The sequence below is a fragment of the Benincasa hispida genome, chromosome 10, assembly GCF_027475165.1.
Source record: "Benincasa hispida cultivar pf3 chromosome 10, pf3_genome.v1.1, whole genome shotgun sequence".
In the NCBI taxonomy this organism is placed as follows: domain Eukaryota; kingdom Viridiplantae; phylum Streptophyta; class Magnoliopsida; order Cucurbitales; family Cucurbitaceae; genus Benincasa; species Benincasa hispida.
The window spans coordinates 1,262,767-1,277,437 of record NC_143487.1 but is presented as its reverse complement, the minus strand read 5'-3'; the positions used below and the strand labels follow the sequence as shown (position 1 = coordinate 1,277,437).

The 14,671-nt window shown below is 32.1% G+C and overlaps 2 protein-coding genes across 10 annotated transcripts; one reads left to right on the top strand and one right to left on the bottom strand.

Moving 5' to 3' along the window:
* Positions 1 to 350: 350 nt before the first annotated feature.
* LOC120089228 (Eukaryotic aspartyl protease family protein) lies at positions 351 to 4,481 on the top strand. The gene is made up of 10 exons (XM_039046647.2): positions 351 to 1,054; positions 1,450 to 1,579; positions 1,693 to 1,943; positions 2,058 to 2,285; positions 2,480 to 2,642; positions 2,851 to 2,924; positions 3,021 to 3,117; positions 3,332 to 3,398; positions 3,507 to 3,578; positions 4,037 to 4,481. The coding sequence occupies exons 1-10, from the start codon at positions 813 to 815 to the stop codon at positions 4,213 to 4,215; spliced, it is 1,503 nt and encodes a 500-aa protein (XP_038902575.1). The 5' UTR covers positions 351 to 812; the 3' UTR covers positions 4,216 to 4,481.
* Positions 4,482 to 5,225: 744 nt separating this feature from the next.
* LOC120087664 (ATPase complex subunit) lies at positions 5,226 to 10,470 on the bottom strand. 9 transcript variants are annotated; one of them, XR_005484639.2, is made up of 9 exons: positions 10,065 to 10,351; positions 9,723 to 9,763; positions 9,577 to 9,640; positions 9,288 to 9,482; positions 6,531 to 6,602; positions 6,007 to 6,185; positions 5,786 to 5,904; positions 5,549 to 5,661; positions 5,226 to 5,432 (listed from the first exon to the last, which is right to left on the bottom strand). XR_005484639.2 is itself a non-coding variant. In XM_039044512.2 (8 exons), exons 1-7 carry the CDS (start codon positions 10,212 to 10,214, stop codon positions 5,787 to 5,789), a joined length of 819 nt encoding a protein of 272 aa, XP_038900440.1. In that variant the 5' UTR covers positions 10,215 to 10,470; the 3' UTR covers positions 5,226 to 5,432; position 5,786. The 9 variants fall into 9 exon arrangements, 6 of the variants coding, with proteins under 6 accessions (XP_038900440.1, XP_038900439.1, XP_090162129.1 ...); XR_005484641.2 differs by lacking the exon at positions 5,549 to 5,661 and having other exon boundaries at positions 5,786 to 5,887; positions 10,065 to 10,390; XR_005484640.2 differs by having other exon boundaries at positions 5,226 to 5,661; positions 5,786 to 5,887.
* Between the last annotated feature and the right edge of the window lie 4,201 nt (positions 10,471 to 14,671).

Here is a 14,671-nt window from a genome sequence, read left to right as displayed (position 1 = left end):
ATTAAAAAAAAAAAATTTGACGCGCGTGTTGTGACCGGTTTAATTTTTTTTTTAAATGCAACGTATGGAAAAAAATAATAAAATATTCCGAATGGAGACGCATTCGGATGGAAACCAAAAAAACTCCCCTTTTCTCCTAAATAAGTTCAAAACCTACTATTTTCTCAATTAAATTTCAAAACAACCCTAATCTAAATAACCCAAAAAATGGCCTTTATTTGGATCAAAAGCAAAATTTAAAACGAAGGGAATATCAGAATCACGTGATAAAAACAAAGCTCCATAGAAACGACAGCGTTTAGCGATGAGATCGAAAAATCAAAATAGAAAATTGTGTTGGTTTTGCGTTTACCCAACAGAAAATCAGGGAGAAGAAAAGGGCGACTACTGCATAAAGCAACCATAATAGTAACAATAAAAACAAATTTATTTATTTATTTATAGAAAATATATTGTTGTTATTGTTATTATTTTTATAGAGAGAGAAATAAACATATCAACTGATAGGGTAGAAAATAGAATGAAAAATTGATCACTTTGTGACAGAGCATTGTGTAGCGTAATCCCAATTTGTTCATCGAAACTTCTGTTTTAGCTCCTTCTTTCGAACCTTTCCTTTCTCTCTCCTCTACACTATACGACATTCCTTCTCTCTCTAGGATGAACATCGGCGGGATTGTGCTCCTCGGTTCTTTCTCCCTTGTTCTCTTCGTCCTCGTCTTCTGATTTTTGTTTTTGTTTTCTTCTTTGCTCTGTATTTAATCGCTTTCTTTGGTGGGTTGTACTGAAATTTGAAGACGGGGGATTGAGCAATGGCTGGGATTGTTCGTGCCGGAGTGTCGGTGGCTGTTCTGGTGGTGATAGCTCAGGCTGTGACGGTTTTGTGTGGATTTCCGGCGAAACTGACACTTGAGAGGGCTTTTCCGACCAACCACGGCGTCGAAATTGCTCATCTCCGTGGTCGGGACCAAGCTCGACATGGTAGAATGTTGCAGTCTTCTGGTGGTGTTATTGATTTTCCTGTGGCAGGAACGTATGACCCATTTCTCGTTGGGTAAGGAAAGGAACGAATCTTCCCCCCCCCCCCCCATTTTTTAATTTGTGCTTTTAGTTTCCCTTTCTTATGTTGACAAGATGTATTAATTTTAGAACCGTAATTGGGGTTTTCCTTTTGATGAATGAGTTTGAATGGATGCTTTGTTGTTGATTTTTCAAATGAATGAACCTCTAGACTGTTATTCCGTGTCTTCTCTTTTTTACCAGTTTTAGTTTAGAAGAACTTGATAATTTTGATTTTATATTTCCGGATATGTTTATGTATCATCATGGTCATTGCCCATGATTTAATCTTTCAATTGAATGTATTGGGTTATTCTCTTTCTTATTGCACTAATTACCTTTGTTGATCTCATTATTTTGGTTTGGCCAAAATTTGTGGTTCTTATACAGGCTTTATTATACTAAAGTGCAACTAGGTAATCCTCCAAAGGATTTCTATGTGCAGATCGATACTGGAAGTGATGTTCTGTGGGTTAGCTGCAACTCTTGCAATGGCTGTCCAGCAACTAGTGGGCTCCAGGTTATTTTCTGTTACCATAAGTTTTAATTCCGTTTTAAACTGGTGGCATTGTTACCCAAACCCTAACCCTCTCGCTGCGATATGTTTTAAATACAGTTGTTTTTGCCTCACAGATTCAGCTCAATTTCTTTGATCCTGGTAGCTCAACAACAGCTTCTCTGGTATCTTGTTCAGACCAAATATGTGCTCTTGGCGTTCAGTCCTCTGATTCTGCCTGTTTCGGCCAGAGCAATCAGTGTGCTTATGTCTTCCAATACGGAGATGGCAGTGGAACATCGGGCTATTATGTTATGGACATGATTCATCTTGATATAGTAGTTGATAGTACTGCGACTTCAAATTCTTCAGCTTCAGTTATGTTTGGGTGAGTTTATGCTTCATTCCAACACTGACTCTCCTAATTATATGTTTCAGTACTTAGGGGTTGTGAGTCTTGTAACCAACTCTTTCGATTGGTGGATCATTGTTTATTAAACAGGTGTAGCACATCACAGACTGGAGACTTGACTAAGTCAGACAGGGCAGTTGATGGAATCTTTGGGTTTGGGCAACAGGATTTGTCTGTAATTTCGCAACTGTCTTCTCGAGGAATAGCACCAAAAGTGTTCTCTCATTGTTTGAAAGGAGATGATAGTGGTGGGGGAATATTGGTCCTCGGTGAGATTGTGGAGCCAAATGTTGTTTATACTCCTCTAGTCCCGTCACAGTAAGTTCTTTGCCACTCATCTTTCCCGTCAGTATCTGATCGATTTTCATTATCTTTGTCTAGAGTGTCTGTGAGTAACTTAGTTAACCTATAATTAAAATGTTATAACTTCAAGCATTGTAAACTTATGAGTATTTGGAGGCTTGGATCGAATAGTCTGAAAGCATGTGGTTTCTAATTGTTGTTGGCTTCAGGCCCCATTATAACTTGAATCTGCAAAGCATCTCCGTCAATGGTCAAGTATTACCTATCAGTCCGGCTGTCTTTGCAACATCAAATAGCCAAGGAACCATAATTGACTCTGGCACTACTTTGGCATACCTTGCTGAGGAAGCTTATAACTCTTTTGTTGTTGCCGTGAGTCTTACTTTCAGACGTTTCTTATTTTTCAAATGACCAAGGCCCATTATGATGTTTCATTATTTATCATCATTGTTCACACTGTTATATATGTTATGTTCCATTTTAGGAAAGCTGAAGTTGACTTAATCTGGGAATAGGGTTTGTAACAATGGATGTCGGTTAATTATAGCTTTATTTCTCTCTCATTCTCTTCTATATGCAGGTCACAAACATAGTTTCACAATCGACACAGTCGGTTGTCCTCAAGGGAAATCAGTGTTATGTTACCTCCTCCAGGTTGATTTAATTTACAATCTACATTTCTGTTTGAGGTTTATGTTTACCATGAGGAGGTATTGGACTCGTTATTTACGTCTCCGGGTATAATCTCAGTGTTGCTGATATATTTCCTCAAGTAAGCTTAAACTTTGCTGGTGGTGCATCATTGGTATTAAGACCCCAAGACTACCTTATACAACAAAACTCCGTTGTAAGTTTATAGCCTTCACTTCACTGTCTGGACATTTAGATTTTCATAGCAATCGAACCGTTATAGACATATTTTTCCTAAAATCACTGACTCAGACCCCTTTTCTCGCTCAGAGTTAAGGAGCATTCAATAGAACACTTCTAGACAAATATACTTTTATTGCTATATCCTCTATACTGGTTTGAAGTTGAGTTTGACAAAAATTTCATTACAGGGTGGTACTACTGTTTGGTGCGTTGGTTTCCAGAAAATTCCAGGTCAAGGGATTACAATTTTAGGAGGTGAGTTCAGAAATCTTATATATATATATATATATATCATCTTCTTACCATTTTTTAACCTGAAGTACTAACACGGCATCTTACTTTGTTGTTTGTTTTTGGTGGCAGATCTTGTTCTGAAAGACAAAATCTTCATTTACGATTTAGCTAATCAACGAATTGGATGGACAAACTATGACTGTGAGTTTCCATAACCCTCTGTAAATCATCTTTCTAAGAAATAAAGATATAGAATATAGATTGTGGACACAATTCTTTTACCAAGTTTTTCAACTACAAGTACCCAACCACACAAACATAGGCTGGTTAATTATACTTTGATGTTTTACAAGGTTTTTGTACTGTGAAATATAATTCAACCACTCAAAATTCTATTTGCTACCATATTATACAAGTGTTTCATTCACTTGATACATAAATATATTTGATCATGTTGAAACCATTAGTCTTTGAGTTTGTTCGGATTAACTTTCTTTGTGTTTGAAAACACTTTTTCTTCTAAAAACTCTTTTCTTAAGCACTTAGAAAGTCAATTCAAATAAATCATTGTTTTCTTTCGTAACAATACCTTTAATTCTTCTACCTTGTTTTAAGTTTCAACTTTCAACTATAACACCATATGTTTTTCTCCATATTAGGTTCAATGTCAGTAAATGTTTCTACAGCTACCAAGACCGGAAAAAGTGAATTTGTGAACGCTGGGCAGTTCAGTGATAATGGCTCTGTGCAGAATCAACCTGACAGATTTATTCTAAATTTAAGCATTCTTGTATTGTTTGTTCAATTATCCATCTTCACCAGCTTCTTCCACTCATAGCGTCTAGTTTAGGAGATTAAATTTGTCATTCTTTTACTGTATAGTTATAGCCATTGAGCCGACGAAGTTCCGTTTGTGCGGCTGCTATATGTATTGTCGCGCTGTCTTTTCTTTTTCAATTTCCCCCCCTCTTTCCTTTTGGTTTCTTGCATTAATATTGTATTCTCCCACTAGAATTTGACTTAGCTGCGCTGTAAATTTCTTCATGTGAACTAGTCGGTTCTATAGAAGTTTAATTTATAAGAGCTCATACTTATCGATCTGAATCTCCTTTTGTGTTTAACACTGTTTCATACCCAATGTATTTGGCTCTCTTGTTTTGTTTGCAAATTTGAATTTCAAACCAAAAAAAAAAACTTGGTCGATCTGGAAAATATGATCAATTCGATTCAACTTTGTATGAGTTGGTTGAGTTCAAACCATAGAAATTTTATGGATTTACTCAAAATTATTTGAATCAACTCAAACTTATTATTAATTTTATAAAAAAAATATATATTTTACTCACATTATAAATAGATTTTTTCATTTTACTTTTATTTCAGGATTTTTTTGGGAGAATTTATTCTTCTACTACTAAAAATAAATTTATTAGCGATTTAGAAATAATTTTTTCATAATATAAAATATAAAATATAAATTAAAATTGAGTTTTTAATCTTAATTCTATGAAAATAATTAAATAATTTTTTTTGCATGTTAATGTATTACTTCTTTTTAAAATATTTTTTTCTCTTTCTTTCACCTTTCTATTTGATTCATTATTTAATAAAGGTTATTTAGTCGTAGAAACTACTAAGAAGTGAGTTTAAAAAATACTTTAATCTAGAAGTTTGGACTTTCAAATTTTCTCTAATGTCTGTAATTGTTTTCTAATTCATCTGCCTATATATGTACACACAAAATTCAACTAAGTATTGGTTAATTTTATACCAAGACCTCTCAGAAATCACATTCAAACATAACTTTGTGCTTTTATACGACTAGATCAGGAGAGAAATTTGGAGAAATTAAACAACAGTGTGGCCATCGCATTAAATAATTTCCCATAGCATTAACATTTGTGTTCTCGATAATAACCACAGACCAGATGTGAAATTACAAACAAAACCTCGAAAATAAAATGAGCATACATAATGTTGTACCAAAAAGACATCGATTACTATTCCGAAAATCGATGATTCGACCTCTGACTCCGCATTGGTTGAGGGGAAAAACTACAAACAAAAACAAAATAAAAAATCACTTGTCAACTTGACATTAAGATGCGTAATGGTTGCTTTCAAGAAATTAAGCTCGCACAAAAATTTTCCTTGGTGTTAATGATTCACACCATTTGAAAATCATATCTTTATTCATAGATACTATCATTTGCTAATTTTTCTTGCATCGTCGGCAAGGAACAGAACTTCTGGAGGCGAATCATTTTATGGAGAAGGATAATTTCTGAAAAACATTGAAAAGATGAAAATTTTATTCAACCATGCCAATGTGAATTCTAAGAAATTGAGAGAACTTTCCATGTTTGGTAAAAGCAAAATGGGTTGAGAAAAGATACATAGTCAGATACCTCATTTCTCTTCCAAAAGAAGTGATGCACATGAAAGAAGAGATGACACCTCCTCTTGAGTTGCCAATCCAAAGCCTTGCCATCTTATTCTACCATATTTGTCTAGCAGGAATATATACCTAAGTAAAGATTTTTATGAAGAATAATCGTACGGCCTTTTAGTTTATTGGTTCATTGAGACGGCAAACGAGGGAACACAAAAAGATGAAAATAACACATACCCAGTAAGAAGATTTAGTATTTTAAGCTCCTTTCTGAAGTAATAATGGTCGCCAAATGAGTATACAATCTGCCTTTGAAGCGAATCATTCTGTGCATTGCCACTGGGTTTCCTCATTAGCCGAAGAAGCAGTTTCTTAATTGGATTTCGGCATAAGAACCACGAATCTATAAATGAAACCTTACAAATGAAAGTTCTAGTTAGAGTTGGATTGGAATTCATGTATGCATCAATAACATTAGCATTCAGCTGGCCAACAAAATCATCACATTATGGACTCAGTTTCTAAAAAGGCTAATCAGCTCAAGGCCACAGGAACATAGTTCCAATATTACATACGATCAGTAAAGCCACATATACGTATTATTATCTGTATATTATATACATAAAACAGTATCTGCAACCTAATTAGGAGGCTTAAGTTCTAAATTCCACAGAGAATAGTCATTTCATATTGTTCAGGAAATCAATGAAGAAAATTAGCAACCATTGGAGCAAATATAATTGATTACGGAGTTACGTTACCTCATATAACTGGACATTCTTTGAACTAGAGAAGGCATTGAGAAAAGGGGCACTCCAAGAATCAATCATGGCCTGTAAAGGTAAAAGGAAGATATGATGATGACACCACCAGAGTTCATCTTTTCTTTGATCAAACCAATCATATGCAAGCCCGCCTGTCTAAGCCTCCAGTTCTAATTTCTCATTCAAAGGAAGTAAAATATGGAAATAAAGGTGTTGTTTTGACGTACTCCCTAGGGAACAGTTTATAATGGGCTAAAAGAAGAATCTTTCACTGTTAAAGATTGTTCTGCTGCATAGCCTACAATTTATATATACATTTCTAAAGAATACTCGAAGATTCTTCTTAAATCAATACTATTTTGAGAATTGCTCAGGTAAGAGAACGTTTAAAATTTCACTGTCTAAATAAGTTCTCAATATTAAAGAACAAACTGTAGTTTTAAAAAGATTGGGAACTTTTTGGGCCCGTTTGATAACGTGCCCGTTTCTCGTTTCTTGTTTATTGTTTCCTATTTCTTATTTTTTAAGAATTAGAAACAGGAATATGTTTGATACCTATTTCTGTTTCTTGTTTAAAAAAAGAAATAGAAATAGAAACATGTTTGATAATCATTTCTTGTTTCTCGTTTCTTGTATTTTTTCCTTACATTTCCTCTTATTTTTTAGTTTAAATGTAATTTAATCATGAAATATATATATAACATGCATTAAAATATAAAAAAAATAATTATAAAACATTTGCATCATCAAATACACATAAGTTCCGATGTAAAATTAATAACGATAATACAATTGTTTCTTTCATTCATATGTTGCTAAAATTTGGTTTGCAATATTATTTCTCATTCAAGTCATTTGTTTTAAGTGATGTTGATCCAAATCTAACTCAACTATATTATTATGTAAATATTGTGGTTGTAAAAATATTAAAGTGAACCTAAATGAATATCTTAGTAAATAAAATTTATATATGGTAAAATTCTAGCTATTTCATATGTACTAAAAATTCAAATTCAAATTTAAAGTAATATATAAACATGCATATTGCAATATTTAAATATAAAAATTTGAAATTTGAAAATCAAATAATATATAAATCGAGATATTGGAAAGTTTAAAAATTAAAATTAAGTTCACATATGAATATTAAAAAATTAATTAAGAAATGAAGAAATATAAAAGAAAAAAATTAATATAGAAAAGAAAGATATATAAAAGAAAATGAAAGTTTCTTAACTAGGAATCGAACTAAGGATCGTGAAGGCCTTGGATGGGCTAGGGGTGCACTTGCTACAAGCTATTTCTTGTTTGATAACTATTTCTTATTTCTCTTTTTTTGTTTTTTCTTTATTTTCTTTATTCTCTCTCTCTCATTTTTTTTGGTAGTAAAATATATATATATATAAAGAGATGTCATACATTAAACATAAAAAGAAATTATCAAAAGTTCATATAATCTAATTGAAATAAGTCTCGATAAACAACTAAATATAAAAACAATGTATTTATCCTTTAAATGTTGCACAAACTTGATCGACAATGCCAAACCCTCACTCGAGTGATTGTTTTAAATGATTTCGATTCACATCTAACACAATTATACTATTTTATGAAATTTAAAATTAAAAAATTCAAACAAAAAATTAATCTATATATTGAAAATTAAAATAATATATAAATCTATATATTGAAAAATTATAATTCAAAATTAAACTAATAAACAAATATAGCAAACTTAAGAAATATGATAAATAAAACCAAAAGCAACACAATATAAAAACCAAAAAGTCAAAAAAAATGTTAAGAAAAATAATAAATAGAAACAAAAGAAATATTTTAAAAAAACCAAAAAAAAAAAAAAAAACATAATATAAAAAACAAAAAGGTAAAGAAAAAAAAATTGCATTAGGAGGGATTCAAACCCAAAACTGGAGAGAGAAGATAGATCGTCTGGGTGCCTATAACCACTAGAGCAAATGTATGAGATAATTACATTGTGAGAACGGTTAAATAAATATAGAAACGAGTTCCGGAGGAACTACTTTTTATGTAGTTTCTCAAATTTGGCTCCATTTTTAGAAAAGAAACAGAAATGGTTATAAACAAGTCCGTTCCTTAAAAAATGAGAAACAAAAACATGAAAGAGGAAACGGGATCGTTATCAAACGGGCCCTTTAATACCATTCCCCGAAAGCATCAAAATTTGCATATTTTAGTGCATGTAGTCTACCTCATAATCATTTTATTTGAAATTCTGAAACTCTAATGTTACTAGACAAAGAAAAAGCAACAAGATCATTTTTTAACAGCGAGATAATATTTTTCCTCAAAAAATGAAGTGTAGGAAGGCAATGAACTCTCCTGTTCTTCATTAATTAAGCGAATACCTAGCATCCAACCACTAAGATTGACACCGATCGATGCAATGAAGAAAACTTTAACTCAAATCAAATAACTTTAAAGTCACCCACTCAAATGTGCAGCCACTAGTCTAGAGTAAAGTACGTTGTCCCAAAAGATTACTCAGAGTGCGTACAATTGTATTTTGTCCATTTTCAAGCTTACTGAATATTCAAATTTCTCTGATAAGAATAAGAACTGGGAATGACAAATGACATTAACCTTAAATCCCAATAAATGATATAATAATGTCAATGTCTACAAGCATATTAGAGATTATTATAGACTATTCCATCATTCCATGTTGTATGCATGTTAACGAACACAATCAAATATAATAAAACCAAAACATACCTGGGAGTTAGCTCTGAAAGAAAGACACAGTAATGTGGCCATTGGCAAGGCCGATGCCGAACTATTGTCTTCAACCACATCAGTATCAATTTTAATGGGTAGCTTCAACGTTTTACCATCAGAATAACTCACTTCAAACTCCGGAAATTTTACAGCAGCCATAGCCGGAATTAGAATCTTGTTAGCTGCTGCAATCTTCAAGATCAACGTTTATAATTAAAAATCCAAGAAAATAGATTACGCTGTCGTTGAACATTATCTCGACTTATCATCAAAACTAAGATGTTACCTTTCCACCATGTTGCTTTAGCTCTGAAATATCAGCAAAGTATCCTCTATTCATTTCATCTGCACTGTCACAATTTAAATCAACAAAGTTTGTTGATAATTATCAGTCTCAAAAAATTCTGCCGGTAACATTGAACTGAAACTTACAGCCGAGCGCGTTCCTTCTCAATGGCTGCCTTGTTTCCAAACTGCAGACATCAGAAAAAATGGATCTTAATCTGAGACATTGCCCCTTTGTACCGGAATACAACTTCATTAAGAAGAATCTACTACATATGACTGGCATGGACGTACGTTTTCCATCAGTTCTAAATCAATAATTTTAATAAATTCATATCAGATTTCTGGGCTATGAATTGAGCATCTTCCAACCAATAAAATTAAAAATTTCCGTCGCAAGAACAACCACAAGAACCAACGTGTTCGTTAAATAAATTTTGTTTCATTTTCTCAAAACCTAATGGAGGCTAAGAAAATCAATCGAGGTACCTGATAAATGTCGAGGAAGCGATTGCAAGTCAGTTGAGCTAAATGCTGCGAAGGAAAAACAAGGAATTTTTCCTCGCAACTAGAGAGTTGCATTGTTAAAGAAGCTCGAATCGAGCAAGCACGAGGTACTAATCGCTTCAATCCAAACATATCTCGGATCGATTCGGCTTCTCTATCAGTTTTCTCCTTACGGTTTCTGTTGAGCCTCTGATGAACCCTAATCGGAGTGCTGTACGGTCATCTCTGAACTCCGCCGGAATGTGCTGCTTCTGAGTTACCATCGGCGGCTGGATGTTGATACGATGCGTAATCCTGGACTGTTAACTGGGCCTAACCCAAGGCCTGTTGGCCCATTTATGGATTCATATTGGGTCAAGTACAGAAGTTCTGACACTTTAGCTAGCCCAATAATGATTCTTTGGGAAATTAACTATATAGCAAGATTTAATGTTTTGGAGATTTGGTAAAATCTGAATTCAGTAGAATTTTGACAAAAACATGTGCCCCGCACATGCTTCGTTTTATCCATATTCCTAGTTTGTCTTTGGCAAGTTTTGATAATTAACTAATATACATTTTACATACACTATAATAGTAATATGAACTTATGAGACTTAACTAATCTACGTTTACACATATGATGTAATTGTAATGTGACATTATGAGTTAGCAATACGGTTAGTATTTACGTACACATACTTTTTTCATATTTCGAATTTGTATTCATTGAGTTTTGGAATAAATTTTTACTGTGTAATTATAATACTCGATTATTAGATTTTAACAAATCCGATTTACAACAAATATGGTACCTCATATGTTTCGATTTTTTTCGCGTTTAAAGGAAAGATTCTCCCTTATGTTCTTCCCAAGTATCTCTTTGCATCAATCTTTTGTTTTCGTATTCAGTTTTTTCAATCTATATTTTATCATCATATTCTGTTTTATTCTATTATTTTTCGAAACCTTTTCATTTATATTGTTATCACGTTTTCTTCCCTTACCTTTTTTACTCTTCATACATTTGTTTGTTTATAATATCATTGTTTATACAATTTATACTTTTTAAAATTTTATTTAATAATCTAATGATATATCATTTTGATATAAATCATACTTATATGGTTATTAAAATATTATATTAATATTGTTTTTACTTATGAAAAGGGATATATTATATACCTTTTAAAATTAATTTAATAATAGGTCTATGTGAAACGGACATTTGAAGCTTTTTACCATATGATTAGTGGGTATGTTTTGCATATAGATCTCGAATCGTCGTTGGAGGAGCAGTTGGATCTATAAAATTATGTTCAGATTCATCCCATTTTTAAGAAATTTGGGAATGTGACGATCATCACTAACACTAATCTTGTTACTCACCAAGGCCCAATTACAGTGGCAATTGACTAATACATTGTATACGGTGGCGATTTTGCTCCGATAAGGTGGTGATTGGGATCGATTTATTAACCTTAGTGCTTCGAATTATCCTCTTGTTACTCAAGATAATGAGGTTATTATTATTATTGCTTGTTTCAGTCTCTTTTTATTTGGGGTTTTTCATATGAATTAGCGAAATTTTATTGATTGGGGTCTTGGATTTTCTACTTGTTCTTATTTGTCTCTGATCTCAATTTCATTGATAATACTAGTAACATTGGATGGAAAGAATAAGTGTGACCTATTTCTTATTGGTACTTTTGTGTTTCTTTATATTATTTTGGCTTGTTTTTATAAAGGGTTCACATGGAAGTTGAGTTTTAATGTTGGTAGGAGTTAGAGGGCTAAACTAGTAATTATTGATCTAGGTTATATTACGTCGAAAAAGGCTTATGTGTTTTGGATTAGGAATGAAAGAATGAAAGTCTCAAACTTTTTCCTTTTTTGGTTGTAGATTGATTTTTTGGGTTTTTTTGGGTGAGTTGATTTTTGAGGGTTTTGGTTGGTAGTGTGTTTTACATCTAATCTAATTAAGGTCATTGAATGTTGTCTTAGCTAGGATCAATATGTATAGATGAGCCAATATAAGTGTATTTAGGTTTGCAGTTTTAGATTTTATGGTAACGATTTTTAAATATAGCGTAATTATTTATTATTTTTCAATGTTTGGGTTTAGGGAGGAAACATGTTTTTTAGAATTGAGGTATTTCTATCTTTCTATAATTACTAATTAGTAATTAAAAAACGATTTTGCCATTTTTCTAATTTACATCTTTTGTTATTTCTACAAATGAAACTTTAAATTTTGCTATTCCTTAGATCACTCTTATTCTTTTTCTTTTTATTGTTTTTAACTATTGAAAAATTATGATTCTGTGAATTTGTGATATATGACTATAATAAAATAGTCGAAATGAACATAACTCAACTGACATCACATCAGATATGTACTCTCTTTGAGATCGAAGGCTAAAAAAAAGGACTATGATAAAATGATAAATACACCATAAATAGAGTGTTTTGCAACAATTTTTTTTTTTTCAGAAATAAGTAACTACAGCCAAATCATCCTAAATAAAAAATGCATAATTTGTTTTGTTTTGTTTTTTTTTTCTTTTCTTCTTTTTAATTTATATTATTCCCCTCCCATTTTCTATTATCTAATATCTTTATTTTTTAAAAAATAAAATATCAAACTTCAGTTTCTAAGTTGGTCTACTAGTACAAACTTGGAAAATTTCACGAAATGACCGGAAACCCAAAAACTTTTCTACCAATGACCTCTTCCTAAAAACATTTTTATCACTGACCTTTTCTCCATGCGAAATTTCAAAATTACCCCAGTTTTTAAAAAGTCTTCAGACCGCATGGTGAATGCGTCTCTACGAATACTTTAAACGAGTATTTAGATATTACTAAGCGATCAGATAGATATACTAAGCAATTGGATAGATATTACTAAGTGATCGTTTAGCTATCCACTATAGTTTTTATTAAGCGATCGTTTAGAGAATACTAAACGATCGTTTAGCTATCCACTATAGTTTTTATTAAACGATCGTTTAGCTAACTATCATTTATATATCCATTATGCAATCGTTGGACTTTTGTTACGGGATCGTTTAGTTTTTGTTATACGATCGTTTAGGTTTTGTTATGTGATCGGGCAGAGAATACTAAGTGATCGTTTAGCTATCCACTATAGTTTTTATTAAACGATCGTTTAGCTAACTGTTTCGCGATCGTTTAGATATCCATTATGCGATCGTTTAATTAATACTAAGCGATCGTTTAGATAATACTAAGCGATCATTTAGTTAATACTAAGCGATCGTTTAACTAATTTTTACGCTATCGTTTAGATATCCATTACTCGATTGTGTAGTAATTTATAAAGTGATCGTTTGGCTAATACTAAGCGATCACTTATGTTTTATTATGCGATCATTTAGATAATACTAAGCAATCATTTAGATAATACTAAGTGATCATTTAGTTTTCGTTTAGATAAATTTGTGCTAAATTTTTAGAATACAATTGGTGTTGTACAGAATATAATTGGTGCTAAAATTATATATTGTATAGTGTGAATTTGTATAGAAAAATTGGTATTGTACATAATATAATTGGTGTTGTACAGAAAAATTGAAGCGAAAGCGAAAATTACATATTGTTTAGTCTAGATGGGCCAGTGCCAGGTGTTATCAACATTTGTCTACACGTTTTCTTGTTAAATCTTGTCTGACCACATCGTATACACTTGTGTATTTGTCGTGATTCCTCTCTAATTGAAGGTATCCTAACGGTTTGACGTTGACCTACACTTACTACCTTTTGCGGTGGTAGAATTGGTTCAAAATCTCCAACCCATTCTTGACTCTGTCTGACTGGGAAGATTGGTTTGACGTAAGCAGCAAGCACACACTCAACTATAAATCACTTGTATATCAAACATATCCGAATAGATATTCAGTCGTTGGTGCATCATACTCACTAATTCACTGACTGTTATATCATTTCTGACTTTCAGACCTTTCATATGACCACTAACACAATTTCTTTCGGACTCATCCCAATCCCCACAAAATCGTACAAAGATGTGAAGTAGCGCCATTGATCTACAATTGGATAAACAAATCATTGATAAGTGAACGATTGTGTATAAAATACTAAGCGACCGTGTATAAATTACTAAGCGATCATGTATAAATTACTACATGATTGTTTATAATTTACTAAACGATCACATAGTAAATTACTAAACGATCGTTCATAATTTACTAAACGATCATTCTAATTTACCAAATGATCATGTATAATTACCACTCATTGCATATATTACTAAATGATCATTTATAATTTACCAAACGATCGTATATAAATTACTACACGATTGTTTATAATTTACTAAACGACACTTATTATGAAAGTGCTTTGAGAGAAGAAATCTTACATTGTATGAAGGGCTGAAGAAACCGTTGAAGGAAGAAGAAATGTGGACACAATCCAACAATGAAAGCTACGAGAGAACAATGATAGAATTTCGTGGGGAGTTCGACGACAGAAAGTGAATAATGAGAGAGATGTTTCATTTTCTTCAGAATATTAGTTGGGAATAAATGTTTTGATGGAATGTTGGTGGTATATTGAATACACATTGA

Bases quoted from the DNA above. Each gene is read 5' to 3' on its own strand.
- LOC120087664 (XM_039044512.2), bottom strand. From the start codon at position 10,214: ATGTTTGGATTGAAGCGATTAGTACCTCGTGCTTGCTCGATTCGAGCT. The intron at 9,483-9,576 runs GTAACATCTTAG...TTGATCTTGAAG, and splicing joins TAAAGCAACATGGTGGAAAG to ATTGCAGCAGCTAACAAGAT. The intron at 6,603-9,287 runs GTATGTTTTGGT...TTACCTTTACAG, and splicing joins CTTTCAGAGCTAACTCCCAG to GCCATGATTGATTCTTGGAG.
- LOC120089228 (XM_039046647.2), top strand. From the start codon at position 813: ATGGCTGGGATTGTTCGTGCCGGAGTGTCGGTGGCTGTTCTGGTGGTG. The intron at 1,580-1,692 runs GTTATTTTCTGT...TTTGCCTCACAG, and splicing joins CAGCAACTAGTGGGCTCCAG to ATTCAGCTCAATTTCTTTGA. The intron at 3,579-4,036 runs GTGAGTTTCCAT...TCTCCATATTAG, and splicing joins TGGATGGACAAACTATGACT to GTTCAATGTCAGTAAATGTT.